The sequence below is a fragment of the Dryas octopetala genome, chromosome 1 (genome assembly GCF_963921425.1).
Source record: "Dryas octopetala chromosome 1, drDryOcto1.1, whole genome shotgun sequence".
Lineage (NCBI taxonomy): Eukaryota > Viridiplantae > Streptophyta > Magnoliopsida > Rosales > Rosaceae > Dryas > Dryas octopetala.
The window spans coordinates 3,463,119-3,482,059 of record NC_141366.1 but is presented as its reverse complement, the minus strand read 5'-3'; the positions used below and the strand labels follow the sequence as shown (position 1 = coordinate 3,482,059).

The 18,941-nt window shown below is 36.8% G+C and overlaps 3 protein-coding genes across 3 annotated transcripts; 2 read left to right on the top strand and 1 right to left on the bottom strand.

The window, feature by feature from the left end:
- The first annotated feature begins 3,034 nt into the window (after positions 1-3,034).
- Positions 3,035-9,013, top strand: LOC147296551 (factor of DNA methylation 4-like). Its single transcript, XM_086228820.1, has 8 exons — positions 3,035-3,225; positions 4,215-5,404; positions 5,507-5,688; positions 6,175-6,243; positions 6,334-6,621; positions 7,084-7,290; positions 7,864-8,096; positions 8,520-9,013. The coding sequence occupies exons 2-7, from the start codon at positions 4,222-4,224 to the stop codon at positions 8,092-8,094; spliced, it is 2,160 nt and encodes a 719-aa protein (XP_086084946.1). The 5' UTR covers positions 3,035-3,225; positions 4,215-4,221; the 3' UTR covers positions 8,095-8,096; positions 8,520-9,013.
- Positions 9,014-11,864: 2,851 nt separating this feature from the next.
- LOC147296550 (protein INVOLVED IN DE NOVO 2-like) lies at positions 11,865-14,630 on the top strand. The gene is given in 7 exon segments (XM_086229378.1): positions 11,865-11,898; positions 11,999-12,306; positions 12,463-12,519; positions 12,625-12,721; positions 12,794-12,990; positions 13,601-13,831; positions 14,400-14,630. Coding segments are annotated over 7 exon segments (1,155 nt in total).
- A 1,853-nt stretch (positions 14,631-16,483) lies between these two features.
- Positions 16,484-17,958, bottom strand: LOC147296549 (uncharacterized). The gene is made up of 3 exons (XM_086229367.1): positions 17,881-17,958; positions 17,506-17,775; positions 16,484-16,939 (listed from the first exon to the last, which is right to left on the bottom strand). Exons 1-3 carry the CDS (start codon positions 17,956-17,958, stop codon positions 16,484-16,486), a joined length of 804 nt encoding a protein of 267 aa, XP_086085493.1.
- Positions 17,959-18,941: the final 983 nt, after the last annotated feature.

Sequence of the window (18,941 nt, the reverse complement as noted above, 5' to 3'; positions counted from 1 at the left end):
AGAAATTTTAAAGGAGTGTGCTAAAACGGCGGGTTTGAAATCTATCCTATGCATATTATAATAACTTTTTAGTTAGGAAAGTTAATTTAGGTTCTCAGGAGCATTTTTCACATTTTGCTCAGTCATTTCTTTCTTTGTGTACTTCTAGAACTCAAAGAACCAGTACATAATTGCAGTGCTTAATCTTTCAATGATAGCATTATGTATCACAGAAAATCCATGCTCATTTGTTTTCCTTAACGTGTATGACATACCGTGGTGTTCGATACCGTCACATTTTAGTTCCTTTTATGTATTGTCTTTTACTCTTAGGTCTCGTTTGATGCATAGGATTAGAACGGATAGGTTAACTGGCTAGATTCATGTGTATTTAAGGCAGAAGCTTCTAACTTGAAGGAAGAAGATGGATTAGTCATTTGGGAAAACTTATCCCTTCCAATCCCCACAAAAATGGTGGGATTAGTGGCTATAAGTTTCCTCCTTTAGCTAATCCATTTTCTTCCCATCTTCTTCCTTCAAGTTAGAAGAAACCCTTCATCTTCTTTCTTGAAGACACATATATTTAGCTATTTAACCTATCAAATCCAATCCTATGCATCAAACAAGGCCTTATATCTTTATTATAGTTGATTTTTTTTTTTTGGGGACATGTTTTGATAAATAATCAAGACAAAACCCTTAGTGTTTCATGCTATAGTGTATACGGTTTCTTAAGAATGCATTGTAAATATTACTTTATCATACATTGTTACAGAGTGAAAAGGCCCCAATTGATGGTGATCTCATGAAAGTAGTAGAGCAAATTGTTGCTTTTCACCTGAAGGTAAGATCCACAACATGTTTGCGCTTGGATTTTTTGTCCCCTTTTCTTCCAACCAGGGATAGAAGATCAAGTTACATTGTATGGCATGAATACTTAGAATTCTGCAAATCCCCCCTGAAATTAGGTTGACATGCATATACAAAATCAGGCTTCTCTTCAATTGTCTTCTAAATAGTGTTTTAGCTTGTATTATCTGTTTGATTGCAATCAAAAGCTTGAAATGGATTGTAAAGTTATGTGCCAATTGAAATGCATTACAAAACAATGTGCCAAGAAAAAAAGGTTAAATGCAGCACTACTCTTTGTTTTGCATTTCAAGTCATTTGATGGCAATTGAATGGATAGAATTCAAAAGCCAGACCCCTACATTTGGAAGATGGACAGAGAAAGTCCAAATCTGTAAATAGTAAACAATGTTGGATTGGAAAACTGTATTAGTTTTGGTTCTAATCAATTTGTTCTGCATTGCAGCACAATGCTGAACGTGAAGCTGTTGACCTTTTAATGAAGGTAAAATTAAATATTAATGTTTCAATACTCTTTGCCAGAAAAGCCTCTTCTTTTTTCCTTTCTTCTTGGGACTGATAGTTTGACATGCCAGGTTTTTGAAGGCATTTTTCTGTTAATTTTTCATGTTGATAATACTCATTTTAAGAGGACTTGTCTCTACCTCACCAGTTCAGCAAGGTAAGCTGATTAAACCCTGAGTTAAGAGATTTTGGTCCATATCTGGCATTGTTTTGAAGGAAAAGTGGCATAGTTTCTCATGACTACTTCCCAGAAGTATGAATCAATATTATTTTAATTTTAGTTAATAATTTCTTTTTGTTTTTATATATATAAAAAGAAAAGTTACATAACTTAAGATTTAGTGAAGGTTGGGTAGTTTGGCCATAAAAGATATATTGCCAGGTTTCTTTTCCTTATAGGAGAATTCGTGCATCATTTGCTTGACCAACTCATCAAATTTCATATGATAAGTGACTGTATTGGGGGGATGGGGGGGGGGGGGGGGGGGGGGGGAGAAGGGTACCCTCTTGTTTCTTGTTTTGTTGGCTTGTTATAATAAGATGTGGGGGGGCATATCTAGTTAGGTTCCCTTGAGCAAGTGATAGCCCACTGAGAGAGGGACTTACCAGGGATACCAGCTGTGGTATCCCCCTCTCTCTCTCTCTCTCTCTCTCTCTCTATCTCCCTCATCTCTCCCTTTTTCTCTCTCTCCTCTCCTCCTCTCTTTCTCTCTCTACCGTTACACAAGCCTGCCCTATCACAGGGGCAGGCAAGTTATTCTCTAGCCCACTAGTTGGCTTGGAAATATTTTGTCGCCTTGCCCGTAAGGCATCAATTTGACATTAGTGTTGTATGGTTTTTTATGACTTTTTTTTTTTTTAGTGATGGCATTTATACTTTTATACAGGGCTATAGTTTTGAGCTTGATGCTCGGGTGGTTGCCGAAGATGATGACAGAGAGGTATTGCAATATATTATAAACAACAAACAGTTATGTGAAGTTGATGACTGAAATTGTTATAAAGGCCAGTTTGAAAGAAATTATAATATTTGATCGCTGTCTGATCCAATTTTAATTTTGGATCTGGTTTATCATTGTCCAATCCAATTTTAATTCCTACCTCCAAAAGAAAAAAGTACCATAAAGACAATATTTCGGTGAAAAAATTTATTGTCCATAAAATTTTCCATTTTTTTCCCCTTATACAAAGTTGAAAATGAAATGAGCAACAGACAAAAAAAATTACAAAACATGGTTTGATCCATTTTTCCATCAATTTTTTAACGCTGGTTAGTTTCTGTCACGACTCCTGCCAATTGGCATATCCACTCTCCAGCCGCCCCGTGTCTTTCATGGACCCACAAGACCAGAACAAAAGCGATGTTTAAAATCCACACTCGCTTTTATTGCAATTTTTCGAACACCCGCTCGGCTGCTTCTTTGGTCAAAGAGAGTTCGCTCCGAATCACTAAAGTAAACGAATTCGCTGGCAAGTAGCTTCTTAGTCTACACGCGCGCGACGACGGTGTCCCAAAATGACAAAAAAACTAAAAAATCGGAAACAAATGATAAAGCAATAACAGTACGTTTGCACTTTGCGAGAACGAAGCAAAAGTAGTGCGTGTTTTAGTTGCAGAGCCACTCTCTCACACTCTACGCCTTCACATTCGACAACTCTCTCTCGCTCTCTCTCTCTAAAATTCCTGAATCCTCTCCCTTTCTCTATCTAAAACCCTAGACCTCTTTCAGTCTTCCACAGTCATTGCTCATGTCTTCGTCGCGTGGTTGCCGAGTCGCCGCACGCGGCGTGGTTTAAGCTCCCGTTTCTTACTGCATTCTCCGGCGTTTCTCTGAGTGATCGTTGTCGGAAGGGTTTCAATTTCGTTGACTTGTGCGTAATCTTCCATTGACTACATGTTTTTACTTTCCCTTTCTCTTTGCAAAAATATATTCTCTCTGTTTCTCTCGAAAATTCTCTTGATCATTATCTGCATTATGGAATATGGGTACTGATTTCTCTTTTCATCTGAAAAATGAATCGTTAGTGGCCGCCCTATTTTATGATGATTGGGTTTGTTAACCCTCTGTTTGGTCTCTGATAAATTTGGTGAAAAATGAAAGAATTTGACGAAAAAATTAAAAGAGAAGTTTTAATGCTATGTTGTTTGTAGTTTTGCTTTCATGGTATTTGGGAAAATAGTTTTTCTTGTTTTTTGAGTTCTTCTGTGAGCTTAATTTGCTCGACCACTGTTGCTATGAACTTTAAGGTTGCATTGTTTTTTCTTTTTCTTTTTGCCTTTTACTTTGCTGATATGATCTTTGGTTCAAATACATTAAAGGTGTTTAAGGTGTTAATTCTAGCAGAGTGCCTTATCGACACTGTCTATGCTTGCACAGTTGGACTTGATTTGGAAATCCTTCAACTATGCTTTTGACTTTCTTATTGATTAATTTATAATGAGCTCATCATACAGAAGTTTTTGCGTTATAAGCTTGCTTTATTTTCACATGATTGGGTAATTGTTCCTACTTGGGGTTTCATCTTTCTGATCATCTTTCCGATGAACACTTCTTGTACTTACAAGAGGAATGCATTTCCTCTTGTATTGCTTATTGATATGAAGTCCAGATCCTGAAGTTTTTGCTTTGGAAAAGGAACTTTTTTGTTATTAGATCTTATTCACATGATACTATTCTTGTACTCCATTTCACTATATCAGCTCCCTTTCCTGTTTCTTTGTATATTATCTATCATTTCACTATATCAGTATTTTTCTTAGAAAAGCTTTCAAACTAAGGACTCAGCTTGAAGTGTAATCATCTAGGGCAAAATGAAATGAAATTAGAAGCTGAATCTTATATTTAGTTTCTGCATTGCAGGGTTGAAATGTCTCATAGATTAAGAGAAGATAAGGATTTTATCCATTCTGAATTGAAAGACTACGAGGATGAGTATTACAGTGACTTAAAGAAAGGAAGGTTAAGGGTAAAAAATTCGGATTCAACTTACAAATGCCCATTTTGCCATGGGAAAAGGAGGCAAGATTACCGACTAAAGGAGCTTTCACGACATGCTTCTGATATTGGCAGAGGCTCACCTAGCAGTGGTATAAAAGAGAAGGCCAAGCACTTGGCTTTGAAGAGGTATATAGATCGATATCTTGATGTGAGGAGTCGATTAGAACCTCCGGCCAAGAGAGAGCGTCGGTCAGAACCTGCAGTCGAGACAGAACGTCGATCAGCCAAGACAGAACGTCCATCAGAACCTCCTGCAGCCAAGAGAGAGCGTCGGTCAGAACCTGTAGCCGAGACAGAATGTCGGTCAGATTCTCCTGCAGCCAAGACAGAACATTGGTCACAACCCGCACCCAAGAATGAATGCCGATCAGCCAAGACAGAACGTCCATCAGAACCTCCTGCGGCCAAGACTGAAGATCGGTCACAACCTGCTGCCAAGACAGAATGTCGGTCAGAACCTAGCCCTATACAGGATGACCGATTACTTGTATGGCCTGTGATGGGTGTTTTGGCAAATATTAAAACCGTGTTAAAGGATGGGAGACATGTTGGTGAAAGCGGTTCTAAAATTAAAGCTGAGTTGGCAACACAAGGCTTTAACCCTGTGAGGGTTCATCCCTTATGGACTTTTCGAGGCCACTCTGGGTTCGCAGTTGTTGAATTTGAGAAGAACTGGGAAGGTTTCAAAAATGCAGTGGCCTTTGATAAGAGTTTTCAAGTTGATCACCATGGAAAAAGGGACTATAACACAACGAGGATTCTAGGAGATAAGTTATATGGATGGGTTGCTCGGGATGATGATTACCATTCAAGGAGTGTTGTAGGTGATCATCTTCGTAAGAATGGAGATTTGAAAACTATATCTGGTCAACAAGCAGAAGAACAGAGGAAAACTTCAAAGCTTGTTTCCAATCTAACAAACACCTTAGAGATAAAGAGTTCGCATCTTGAGGATATGAAGAGCAAATATGATGAGACCAATACTTATTTAAACAAGGTAATGAAGGAGGTAGTGGAGAAAAAGGATCAGATGATCAAAGCTTTCAATGAAGGTAAGCTCAAAATTTCTCCAGCTTTATATAATGTTTATTCTTTTCTTTTTCCAGATTCATTTTTGCAGTAGCTTACTTTATATTTCACTTTTACGTTGTTAGAAAGAGATAAAGGGGAACAAAATGCTCGTGAGCACCGAGAGAAAATATTCTTAGAACACGAGAAAGCCATATTGAAGTTGGAAGCTCAAAAGAAAGAGCTTGAGCAGCGTGAGAAGCAACTGCAACAACGCAGGGCACATAATGATAGTGAAAGGAGGAAACTCTATCACGAGAGGAAAATGGTAAATCTTAATTTTTCCATCTTAAAATCAATTAACTTCCAGCTTATTAATGATACATGCTCAAAGTCAGTTTAGAAGTGATCTGGATTGTAAGTTTGTGCGTTAACATTGGGAATTAGAATTTCAGAAGGAGAAGAGACAGCTAAGAGAATGAGATCAATATAGAAAATTCCGATAGTTTCCTTTTACATTTTTAGCTGACCTACTTATTTGATATTCGAATTACAAAGATGAGTCAGAAACTCATCGTACTTGCTTCTGGTTTTAGTTGGTAAGTTACTTTGAGGTGGTACAAAGTTGACCTCACGTTCAAGTTTCAATTTTTACTGTCCCTAGCATTTCTTTCTTTTCCAAGTATGCGTTGTAGTTATCTTTTGATTGTCTAGTTCTCTCCTTTGGCTAATCTAGCATCCAGAATCTGATTGGTTGGGATGTTCTTGGCAATTATTTTTTAGTTTGGGCTAATAAAGTTCCTTTCTCTTTTAGAATGAGAGGGCTACTGTTGTGCAGAAGAAGGCTGATGAAAAGTTGTTGTGTTTGGCAGAAGAACAAAAGGTCTGTTTTCCATTATCGTTTTGAAACTTTGAAATTTGGATGAATGAATCTCTGAAATTTTGCGTTTGGTGATTGAATGGCTATTTGCAGAGAGAAAAGGAGAAACTTCACAAAAAAATTATTGAATTAGAAAAGCAGCTTGATGCTAAACAGGCGCTGGAGCTGGAGATAGAGCGTCTGCGAGGTTCTTTAAAGGTGAGGAAACACATGGATGAGGATGGGGATTTGGAAGCCAAGAAGAAGATGGATGAAATTGAGAAAGATTTACAGGAGAAGGAGGAGGAGCTTTCCGATGTCGAAGAACTTTATAACACACTTATTGTCAAGGAGCGGAGAAATAATGATCAAGTGCAGGAGGCTCGTAAAGAGTTAATCAAAGTATGTATATTTGTTCTTTTTGGTCTGACTGCTGGGTGGGTTATTTTTTTTCTTTTTATATTTTACAACTATTGGGTGGTTTATTCAATTATATATCTGCAAATTATCTTCTAAAATATCTCCCTATACTTTATACAGAATTTGTGCATGGTTAAACTGATAAGCCTTGATAAATTAGGGCCTCTTGACCATGTCTTTTGATTTTGCTAATCTTGATATACATTGTGTTTGAATCACATGTATATTAGCACGTTGAAAGGTCAAGTGGTGGAAACCAGTGAGATGATTGATATACAGTGTCCCGAATACAACCTTTTGTTTTTAATGAAGGGTGCTGGTTTATGAGGTTTCAGAGGCATTGATTTGTTATTCAAACTCAAAGAGTGACTTTAGCAATATGTCTTAATTGTTGATCATAGTGCTCTTGTCAGGTTGTGGTAGTCTAATTTTTGTTCTTTGCAGGGATTGCGGGATTCAACAGGCCGTGCTTATATTGGCGTGAAGAGAATGGGAGATCTTGACACTAAACCATTTCAAATTGCAGCCAAGAGAAAATATCCTGGAGAAGCAAACAAGGCAGTTGAGCTATCTTCTATTTGGGAGGGTAATCTTAGGAATCCTATGTGGCATCCATTCAGGATTATCACAGATAAAGAAGGAAAGACCACGGTATGGGTCCAACTAATCAAGCAGTACCTGTCCTTCAATAGAATATCATTGTTGGTGATTTTTTTTTCTGTTGCTCCTGCTATACCGGTTTAACTTCTCATGAGTGCACATGGTTTCAGTTAAAAAATATTTACGTGATTGGCCCTTTATATTCAACTACCTGAGTTCTTATTAAAGACAAATCCATGTGGTCAATCCTGTGAACTTGCAATCTTGCATATATATATTTTTTTTTCTGCCAATCATGTTAACTTGTTCTCATCCTCTGCTCAATCTAGTAGTACACTAGTATCCTTTCTTCTTGATGACAGTTCCCACTTCTGTAGAACAGCAGAGGGAGCTATTTTGTTTTATCTTATATACTAGGTCCAGTAGCTCAGTGAGCTTGTACCTTGAGTTTCCAGTTTGCCTGTTGGTGGACTATCCCTTTCACTGGATTCTAACCACTAAAAAATTGTGCTATTTTTCTCCAGCATTTTCCTGCCATTGCTTCCTTGTTCTTAAACTCTTATTGTTTTGACCCACTTCTTACTTTCCCTGTTGCTAACTGGGTTTTATGGGATGTGGGTACAGGAAATTATTAATGAAGAAGACGAAAAATTGAAGAATTTGAAAGACGAACTAGGGGATGAAGTGTACAAGGCGGTAACTACTGCCCTATGTGAAATGAATGAATACAATCCCAGTGGCAGGTATATAATAGAAGAGCTATGGAACGTCAAGGAAGGGAGGAAGGCATCATTAAGCGAGGGAGTACAGCATATTCTGAAACAATGGAAACAGCATAAACGGAGAAAGAACTGAAGGTATTTATCTAAATTTTACTTGCTATAGCAAATTTATCGTGAATTATAGAGTTTTCTACTTGAGAGAAATTTTATTTACCTGAATTCTTTTAAATTTCTCTGCAATTATTAGTTAGGAATTGGATTATAGGATCTTTGGGAATGCAAAGTTGTTGACATCAGTTAGATTCTCTAATTTAATGGGTCGCTTTGGTCCCAATATTGCAATCAATTTTGAACTTGGTAAAGTTATGAAGACCCTTCATATAGTCCAATAGACTTGGTACTCAGAAAATATGACATCATGGGTAGCATGTAATTTAATGGTTTATTTGTCCTGATATGGTTGTTTCACATGAGATTACTGATGTAATTGTGATTCTGATACAAAGGTTTACTTCCTAGTATCATGTTTCAATATTCTGATGGTGTGCTTTTTTCTAGGCATTATGGATGGAGTGCTTAAAGAGTGTTGGTTATGCATGCTTGAGCTGTACACTGGCTGCTGTTGATGTTCTCTTGCTTTTCTTTTGTGAGAAGAGTAGGTTGAAAATTAAGACATTTCTTTTAGCATCAATATAGTTAGAATGGTGAGAGAGCAGATCAAATTAGAGGGTTTTTTTGTGCTCTTTCCCATTAACTTGTATTTAGTTGTTGGAAGTTGGAACATACTATTGTGCATGGTCACATTTAGTTGCTCCTTGACCTCCGAAATAGCTGGTAAATAGAGATCCCAGAGTTGGTATTCAAATGCTTTTCTTTCCCTTCTATGGTCCAACATTGTCTGGCATTTGGCACAGCAGACTCCATGCATGGATTGATCACGTCCGTTTGAGTTCTATCCTCTGCTACAGCAGGACCCATGGGCTGCTGGGCATTGGTCACAGTTACTTTTTCAGTTTCATGTAGTTCTATGTTTGGGCTTCTTTATGACCTCACCCAATGTACCAAAATTAGCCCAATTTTTCCTTTTCTTATTTAAGATCTGGAAATTCGAATGAGAATTTCAGATTCTTCTAACCAAGATTAAAAAAGTCAAAATTCTAAATTGCATGATATTCTGTTTTGCTTGCCAAACAGTTTGCGAAATCTCTCTTCCTCTTCCTTCTCCAGGCAAGATTTTAAGAGCCTCTTATCTTTTGGTCGTTGGAATGCAAATAATATTTCTTTAATTTGGATTTTTATCCTCTCCCGTCAATGTAATTAAGTGGCTTATGTTTTAGACAAGTATATCTAGAAGTATGCAATTCAAACTTGGAAACTCTTCACATAACAAATCGGCAAAAAGGGACTATGGAAGATCTCTGCACTGCACAGGGTGTTTTTTTTTTTTTTTTATAATTATTTTTTAGGAAAATGGTATTCACTAATTAACCAATGTTAGACATCAAGTTCCACAATATCGACCAACCAAGTAGGACAAGCATCCCAAAGAATTGGGTTCGAAGAACACGTGAGCGAGCGCAAACTACGCAAGAGCATGCATGGCACAATTACAGAATTACTAGAAAAAAAGTTAATTTCATCAAGTATCAAGCCATCCGCCGAGAAAGATTGAACCTCAATAATGACCGCCTTAATTGCCAGCTGTGCATCCGAATACAAAACTACCTGTTGGAAACCATGATCTCGTGCCATCATCAAACCATATGGAATAGCACACAACTCCAATGCCAAAACAGAGACAGTACCCACAAGCGGTTGAGAGACTGCCCCAAGCACCTCCCCCTTCTCATCCCTACAAATAACTCAAAGCCCATAAACACACTCAGAACTCTTTGTAGCACCATCCACATCCACATCCACCCGAACCACACCAGGTAGTGGGCAAGACCACCTCACCTGCGGACCAGCCCCCGCAACCTTTGTATGGACAACCTCATTAGCAACTCGGAATTCCTTTGCCAAAGCCGCCAATTGATCAAACTGCTGTTGCCCCGTCTGAACAGGAGTATTAAAGAGGAGATTGTTGCGTGTATTCCACTGCCCCCAGCATAAATAAGCAAACTCGCACAACTCAGAGGAGGACAAAACAGCCATGGCAAACAAAAACAAATCTTGAAATTTCCCTTGTCGCCACAACCCCAACGAGTCGGCAAGAATAGAGAAGGACCATAGTTTCCGCGCACTCGAGCAACCCCAAAGAGCATGCAATACCTAAAATTTAAATATTTTGATAATTAAAATAAAAAAATATTTAAATTTAATACCTAAAATTAATTTATAAAAAAATAATTGCGTGAAAATTTAAGATAGTTATTTGAAATAAAAATACAAAAGAACAAGTATTTGTGGTTGTGGTTATTCCACACTTATGAGAAAAGAGGCCAAGCATTATCCGTAAAGTAATTACCTCTATTAAATAAACCAACTTAACTCGATAGTCTCTATCACATTGACATCCTTCCAGTTCCAACTCAGTCACATCCTTGCAGTCACTTCAACGGCGCAGAGATTTTCTTTCTGCAGAATCATACTGCAGAGGTTTTCCTTCTGCAGAAACCAGACCCACGCAAATTATGTTTCTCGTGTAACAAGTCAACGAACGATGAATGCTAGCAAGCCTAGCATCTTGATTTTTGCCTTCTCCTTTCAACCACTAATCTATTATTTTTAACTAATTAAGTATAGCATTGTGCAGTGGTGCAAAGTATTTGCCCTTCGTAGGCAAAACGTTGCCATTCCTCAACCACAGAGAAACTGAAAAAATCCGACAAATATGGGAATTTGAGGCCAGATATTTGTGTGCCAGACTGCCAGTATTGAGTATGTAATAATAATATATTAATAAAGAAGTTGGATGAGGCTGCAGAACTCAGTTGGTAACTTGGTATTAAGTTATTTATTTTTTTTTTTTGGCCAAAGTTGGTATTAAGTTATTAACTATACCATTATTACTAAGAAAGATGACATTAGTAATTAGGCAGCATATTTTACAGATTACAGATTCGTTTCATTGTATTCCAAACAATTTATTTAACTTATTTAAGTTTTAATTTAATTTTCTGACAATTTTTTTTAATTTAATTTTTTTTTTTGTGAGAATTCATTGTAATTTGTAAAAGAATTGTTTGAAATTAAAAAGAAAGCATGTGTCTCCGTTGTACCCAAAAAAAGAAGAAAAAAACATGTGTCTATTTTATGGTTATGCCACATCTTTGGAAAGCTCCTCCCCCAGCAATGTTCTTTTGTAAGTGCACATAAAAAGCATGAAAAACAGTGAAGATCTAGAGGAGTAGGCAAGACAAAACTTAAAGCCCATTTTAGAAGAACAGAGAACCTTGAAAAGAGAAGGTAAGAGGCAAAATTGCTAGGCATTCATAGAGGACTCCCTGAGGACATTCTGGTTCGCATATTGGTGTTTGATGATTGTGTGAATGGTTATTTTATTGTTCAAAACTGAAAAATAATGCTTGGTTGCTGAGAAAATGTCAGGAAAATAGGATGGATATTCCGCATAAACCATCCCCATGCAGACATGCAAGGGGCTGGTTTGGCAGCCCACTTCTAATTTCTTCCTTTTCAAGACCAGACACTTCACTCTCTTCTTTCCCCCACAGTTGACAGAACACCCTTTTTGTTACTTCCAACTCCTTTCATTCGCAACCAAGAGAGAGAGGAAGTACTTTTAACTTCTTCTTGCTTAAATCGGCCATTAATCTCAGTTTCCTTTATCTATATTTTTCTGGGTACCTTTTTTCCTTGTTTAGTTGCTTTGAAGAGGTAGGATTGAACTTGAATCTAAGATTTTTTTTTTTTTTTTTTTGTTCTTTGTATTGCAGGTTTGAAATGTCTCAGAGTACTTCAGAAGAAATGGATATTGGTGAGTCTGAGTTTTGTCTTAATTGATAAATTAAGGTTAAAATTTCTGATTGAACTTGGCGACAAGCTTTACTTTATTTTCATGCTATGTTGTTATATAGAAAAATTGCAACAAAATGTACGTGAGCAACTTGAAAAGGCTTTCGTAGAGAACGGAAAAGCCTTGTCCACATGTGAAACTCAAAAGAAAGAGCTTCTTAACAATTTTAAGCAGAGTTTAGCTCAGAAGAATGAGGTCAAGACAAAGCTAGAGCAGAGTGAATATCAGAAGAAAGAGGTCCAGAGAAAGCTCGACCATAGTGAAGCTCAGAACAAAGAGCTTCAGCAAAAGCTAGACCAGAGTGAAGCTCAAAAGAAAGAGATTAACAGAGTGCTTCTTCGGCAATATGAGGCTCAAAAGAAGGAGATGGTATCCTTATTCTTTCTCAACATAAAATCAATTAAATTACCTTTTGATTGTTTAATTCTCTCTTTGAGTAATCTAGTGACCAGAATATGATTGGCAGATATATTCTTGGCAATGATTAATTTAATATGAGCTAATGCTGTGCCTTTTTTTTCTCAGCGTGAGAGCGCTGCCGTGGAGAAAAAGAAGGCTGATGAAAAGATGCTAGAACAAAAGGTTTGTTTTCCATTAATTGTCGAAACTAGGAGATTTTGTTTAATTCAATTATATAAAAATGAGTCTTTTGAAATTCCGGTTTTGGTGATTGACTGGCAATGACAGAAAGAAAATGAGGAGCTTCATAGGAAAATCGTTGAAATGGAAAAGCAGCTTGAAGTCCAGGAGGATGAGGATGAGGATCAAGATGATGATCAACCTTGTACCAAAAATAGAAAGAAAGATCAGGTTCGACCTAAGGGCATGCATGTCAAGATGGAACCAAGGGATGAAGATGAGGATGAGGATGAGGATGAGGATGAGGATATAGATGAAATTCGAGAAAAGTTAAAGGAGAAGGAAGAGGAGTTGGCCAATTTAGAATCTCTTAACAATACACTCATCGTCAAGGAGCGCAAAAGTAATGGTGAACTGCAGGAGGCTCGTCAGGAGTTGATCCGTGTATGTATATGAAAAAGTTTCTAATTTCCCGTGTGTTTTTCATTCATTCTACTGCTGTGTTTAAAACTTTAAATACAAGCTAGAAGCTTACATTATACATGGATATAAATGGTTCAATATCCCAAAACAAAAGGCATGGCATACTCTTTAATATCAATTGGGTGATGAATTAAAGGGTCTGAAAGAATCAATTGAGGGCTGAACAAGAGGATGAACCAAGTGACGATTTTCTAGTATATTTATTCTTTCTGCATTTGCCTGTTGTGTGGTTTTTTTTATTCTATATCTGTAATTTAGTTTCTTATTGGATTTTTATATGTTATTTTATAAAGTAGTTTCCTTTACATTATAGAGATATAATGTGTACTTAAAACTTATATGTCCTGAACTCCTGATATATTAGAGCCCACTGACCATATTTTTAAGATTTTTAATTCTAGATTTACATTGGCTTTGGACTTCAATCTTGATTAATCACATTTATATTAGTACCTTCCGTTGACAGAAAGATCCAAGTGGTGGAAACCAGTGAGATAATTTATGTACACTGTTGCAAATAAAAATTTTCTTTGTTCTGGTTTTAGTGTCGATCATGATCCTTGCTTGTCAATGTGATAATGCTCTTGTCATTTGGTGGGAGTATGATTTTTGTGCTTTGCAGGGATGGGACTCAACAAGTCGTGCTTTCATTGGGGTGAAGAGAATGGGAGACCTTGACAACAAACCATTTCATAATGTATGCCAGAAAAAATATCATACAGAAGAAGCAGATGACCAGGCAGCGGCGCTGTGTTCGCTCTGGGAAGACCATCTAAGGGATCCAAGCTGGGATCCGTGCATAACAAGCAGGGATGTATTTGGAATTTTCAAGGTGTATTTTCAACTAATCAAGCACTACCAGAGCATCAATTGAATAGCATTGTTGGTCACAATGTTCCTTTTCTGTTGCTCCTGCTGTACCTTTATCTCCTCATGAGTGAATGTGGTTTCAATTAAATAAATATTCATGTGATGTTCCTGCAAATAAGTAGAGCACTGTTTTTATTAGACATATCCATGTGGTCAAGCCTGTGAACTTGCAATCTTCATGTTTCCTTTTCTGTTCATCTTGTCAACTTTATTCTCCTCTCCCACTGATCAACCTACAGAAACCTTTCTTCTTAAAGGTTTCCACTTCTGTTGCAACAAGCCAATAACGAGCGAGATGTGTTTTCTCTTATGTACTAGGTCCTGTATCCCATTGAGCTTGCTTTGTCTGCTGAACCACTGATCCAGTGTCCACTTATTTGACATTGGTGGACTGTGCAGTCTACCCACATTAAGATTGTCATTCTTTTTGCCCATCATTCTCCTGCCATTGCTTTCTGATACTTACTGTGATCCACTTTTCACTTTCCATCTGCATTGCTAACTGGGTTATATTGGATGTGGGTTTACAGCAAACTGTTGATGAAGATGATGAAAAACTCAAAAATTTAAAGGAAGAGCTTGGTGATGAAGTTTACAAGGCTGTGACAACTGCCTTGGTGGAACTAAATGAGTATAATCCCAGTGGTAGGTATTCAATACCAGAATTATGGAACTATAAACAAGGGAGGAGGGCATCATTAAAAGATGGAGTACTGTATATACAGAAGCAGTTGAAACTGCAGAAAAGGAGGAGAAGCTGAAGGTATTTATTTGAATTTGACTTGCTATGGCCAATGTGTGGTGAATTATATATATACGTACAGCTTTCAACTTGAGTGTTAGTTCTTACTAGATTTCTTTCAAGTTTCTATGCAACATCAATAATCTCATTGAATTAATCATTAACATCTTCTGAATGAACAGGTTCTAAGTTAATTGAGACAGTTCATTTCAAATGTTCTGTTAATTGCTAAACCCATACATGTTCTGTTAATTTCTTATGTTTGTTTCAAACTTTATAATTATTGGAAACCACTGATAGTTGCTTGCTAAGCTGAAAGCTCACCATAGGTTCTTAGTTCTAACCACATACTGTTGTCTAACATTTCAGAGTAAGGGGTAGCACTAAGAGTGAAGGCAACTAAAGGCGGAAGAATACAGGAGCTGCCGTAGTTTCCTGTTAGAAAGCTTTTGAAGTAGCTCTTGTACCAAGTTGTCTACCCAGCATGTTCTGTACGTGTAAATCTATAGTCAAGTCTATTTTGTATTTTGGAAATCTATAGTCAAGTAATACTCAAAGTAGGGTTGTAAACTTGTAATCCCAGTTTGTAATCAAGTTCACTAATGTATATAAGTTTGCATTATGATGGCATTTTCATTATTTTGTGTTGGAAAAAAGGGTCTAAATGCAATATTTATAGATAAAAGCATAAACAAATCAATGTTAATTTAATGCATACTCATAAAATAAATTAAACGAAAAAGAGTTTAGAAAACCTTAATATTAGATTGAGGCTAGTATTTGATACTATGTCTTTAAGACAAGATTTGTCTTAAGGTTTGAATTAGCAATCGTCTCCCCAATACAATGATCTTTATTCTTGCAGAAGTAGCACTTTAATCTATAAGAAATGGCGAAGATTATGTTGATCTCTTTCAATAATTAATTATGAATAAAACAAAAATTACTATTGTCTCTATTAAAAACTCAGTATTTATAGAAGATAAAGTGTCTTTTGGAAGGGTTTTATCTGTTAAGAAAAAGTAAAAGAGTACCTTTTTGTTTTAAAATATACCCATTCACAATTGCTTTACTACCTTTTTGTTTTTAGACACATCAATTCACAATTACTGCAGTCCATTAAGCACATTTTCCAAAGTAGATGTCACTTGTATCTATTTAAACAATATATAATTGATAAATGACAAACAATTCTTAAATTTACCTTGTATTTTTATTTATCCAAATAAAAAAATTAATAATTTAAATATTAAATTTCCCAACATTTTGTTCTACCAAAAAATTTATGATGAGCCGGAGCGTTGAGAGTTGAGACTATCGTTCTCGTTCTCGTTCTCGCTCTTCCTAGACCTTGGGCATTTTGTACCAAGAAAAAAATTATGATGCGGAAGAACTTATGATGACATTTTGTTATTTCTTTGTTATGAAGTGTTGGGCTGCATCTTGACTTTTTGTTGAAAATTCACAAAAGTCCAATGGTCTTTTGTTTTTGTTTTTGTTGTTTTTTTTTTTTTTTAGTATTAAGCATTTCATTCAATGGCAAAAAAAAGAAAAAGCATTTCATTCATTGGTTTTTCTGTCTCTTTTTATAGAGGCCGATTGAACCTATCTATCACTAATGTATCCTTATACTACATATAGGTCATCCAAATATACATACCAACATTACTTTCAACATCCTCGATCGAAGTTCAGTAGGCAGTGAAGCATAAAAACCCAATTAATATACATATGTAGAATCGATCTTCAAAATAACTTTTTCCTTGATCTCCTTGTTCCATATTTTTCAATTGATATATCTCAGTGAAAACACCACAAAATGGAAATCACATATTTGGTCCCTTGGCCACACTAATTAAGTTCCATAAAGAATCATGATACTGAGCTCAATGCCTCCATAGGGGTGTGCTCAGCAGTTTGCTCACCTGGAAGAGGAAGAGTAAGTTGAGAAAGCTCATTAGCCTTGACCACATGATCAACCATAGCAGCCAGGACATAGGCATGAGGGTCCTTGAACCACCCATCAAGGTACCCTCGGCAGTAGGCATTCTCCTGTCCCTTATCGACCTGTGGTTGGAAGTAGTCCTTAAGTCTTTCAGAGAGTGCAATCCTCTCAGCCTCCCACTCCTTCTTCCCAGCTTCCAACCTCTCCTTGTAGCTATCCCTGTCCTGGCAGCTCTTCTCCAACTCAGCCTTGCACTTGGACAACTCCTTCTGGACCTCCTTCAGCTCTTCTCCACTCTCGTTCAACTCCTTCAAGGCCATGTCTCGCTCCTTCGTAATAGTCGTCTCATACCAGTCCATCAGAGCAGTGGTGTAAGACCCAACCTGCCCAAAATTATGTAGGACAAAACTTCAATTTCTGTCTAATTTTCGTCTAATTACTCCCTTACCATCCCATTATGCTTGTGGTTTGACAGACATAAACATAAATGAAATGGGAGAAGCAAAATGACAATTATACATACCCATTGAGTTTAATGAGACGTAAAGTAAATATAAATTGATTTAGTGGTTTCCATCGTTTCTATAGTTATTTTTTAAACGGTGAGGTCTTCTCTACACACTGGAGATGTTCCTTTATTTAATCAATGTTATTGTTAACTTGTACAGTTCACATACTCCTTGGCCCGCGAAAGAGTGTGACTTTTTTCTTAGATTGGTTATGGATATTAACTACATGCCAGTATTATTAATTAAAAAGAATTGAATCCACAAGGGTAATACTGAAAATTTGAAATAATGGCTAAAACCCAGGATCTAAACAGCAGCCTAAACATGTAATTTAGCCAATACTTAAACAACAATAACACTAAATAAAATGAGAATTATATTATGTACAAGAGTACATGATGATCACAGAAATAGTTGTATGCAAGTATGTATGTACTTACAGAAGCATAATGCTGAGAGAGGGCAGCTCTGAGGTCTGTGACAGAGAGTTTCTTCAAGAATGGCCAGTCCCCAGGACTTACTAAACCCCTCATAACAGCTTCTGCAGCCTTGGGATCTTTGAGCAAAGATATGTCTTCTGGCAATGGCTTCCCATCCACCTTGAATTCTGGTCTCCACACAACCCTCTCCCTGCTGCTGCAACCCACTTCACCATTTGCAGAGCTGCTTGGACCCACCCCTGCAGGCCTCCTTCCTAATTTCCTAACAGGCTTTTTAGGATGAAAACAAAAACAAACATAAATCATTGAAGAAGAAGAACAAGTTATTATATAGAATCATTAAAACAAACAGATATGTCGCAAGAAAAGCACAACCTGGGTGCCTAGGCGCTTCTTGGGAGCCTTACCACCGGTTGACTTACGAGCAACTCCAGGTGTCTTGCTACGAGCCATTTCTTCTCACATGAAGCACACAAACCCCAAACAGTCTAAAAGCAGAGAGCAAGAATAGACCCATCAGAAACTCAAGATTAATGTAATAATAAGTGGAAGAATTGGAGAGGGGTTGGTTTGACATATCTGTATGCTCTGCCTATTCCTTTCCTTGTAAAAATTGAGGTGTGCACTGGGTTTCCACTTATGGTGCAACTTTGCTTGTTTTGTGCTGATCGACTTTGTATGTTGGGCTGATATATATGTGGGTATATGTTTTGACTTTGGATCAACTAGTAGTGCCTTTTTGGTTCTGTTTTTGCTTTGTTCTGCCTTTACCTTTCTTCGATCAGGCATTCAGGCCTGTGTTTTGAGACAACTAAGGAAATGAAACCAAGCTTTTTTGGCTGACACTGACAGAGGTTGGAAACAACGCTTATAATGTCAAAAGCAGGTTTTTTTATTGTTAACCTTGTCGTACAAAATAGGTAAAATGGGAATGATATGGATTATGTTATCTTGTTTTGGATGGGGGTTAACCAGTTGAGATTTGAACCTGCCAACGATTTGGTGTTGAGACTGTAATGGCACAATATATATTTATGTCATTTAATTTATTTAATATCATTTGGTGAAGAAAATTTATTATTTTTTTTTGACCAATGGTGAAGAAAATTTATTTAACTCAAAGGAATGTGCTATCTTTATCAACTTTTTGCCCAACTTAGGTGTTGGATGCAATTTATATAAAAATTAAAAATTAAAAAACATAAGATAAATTCTATCAAATACATTGATCCCACATTCCCACATAAGTCAAAAAGCAAAAATTGAAAAAAAAAAAAAAATAGTTGGTACACCGTACACCGTACATTATTAAACATTTTTCAATTTGGAAGCATTTTCCAATTTTAAAATTATATATAAAAACACAATACAACAGTTTTGAAGATGTCTCATGCAAGGAGTAAAATTTCGGTTTCGAGGAAATTTTCGATGGAAAT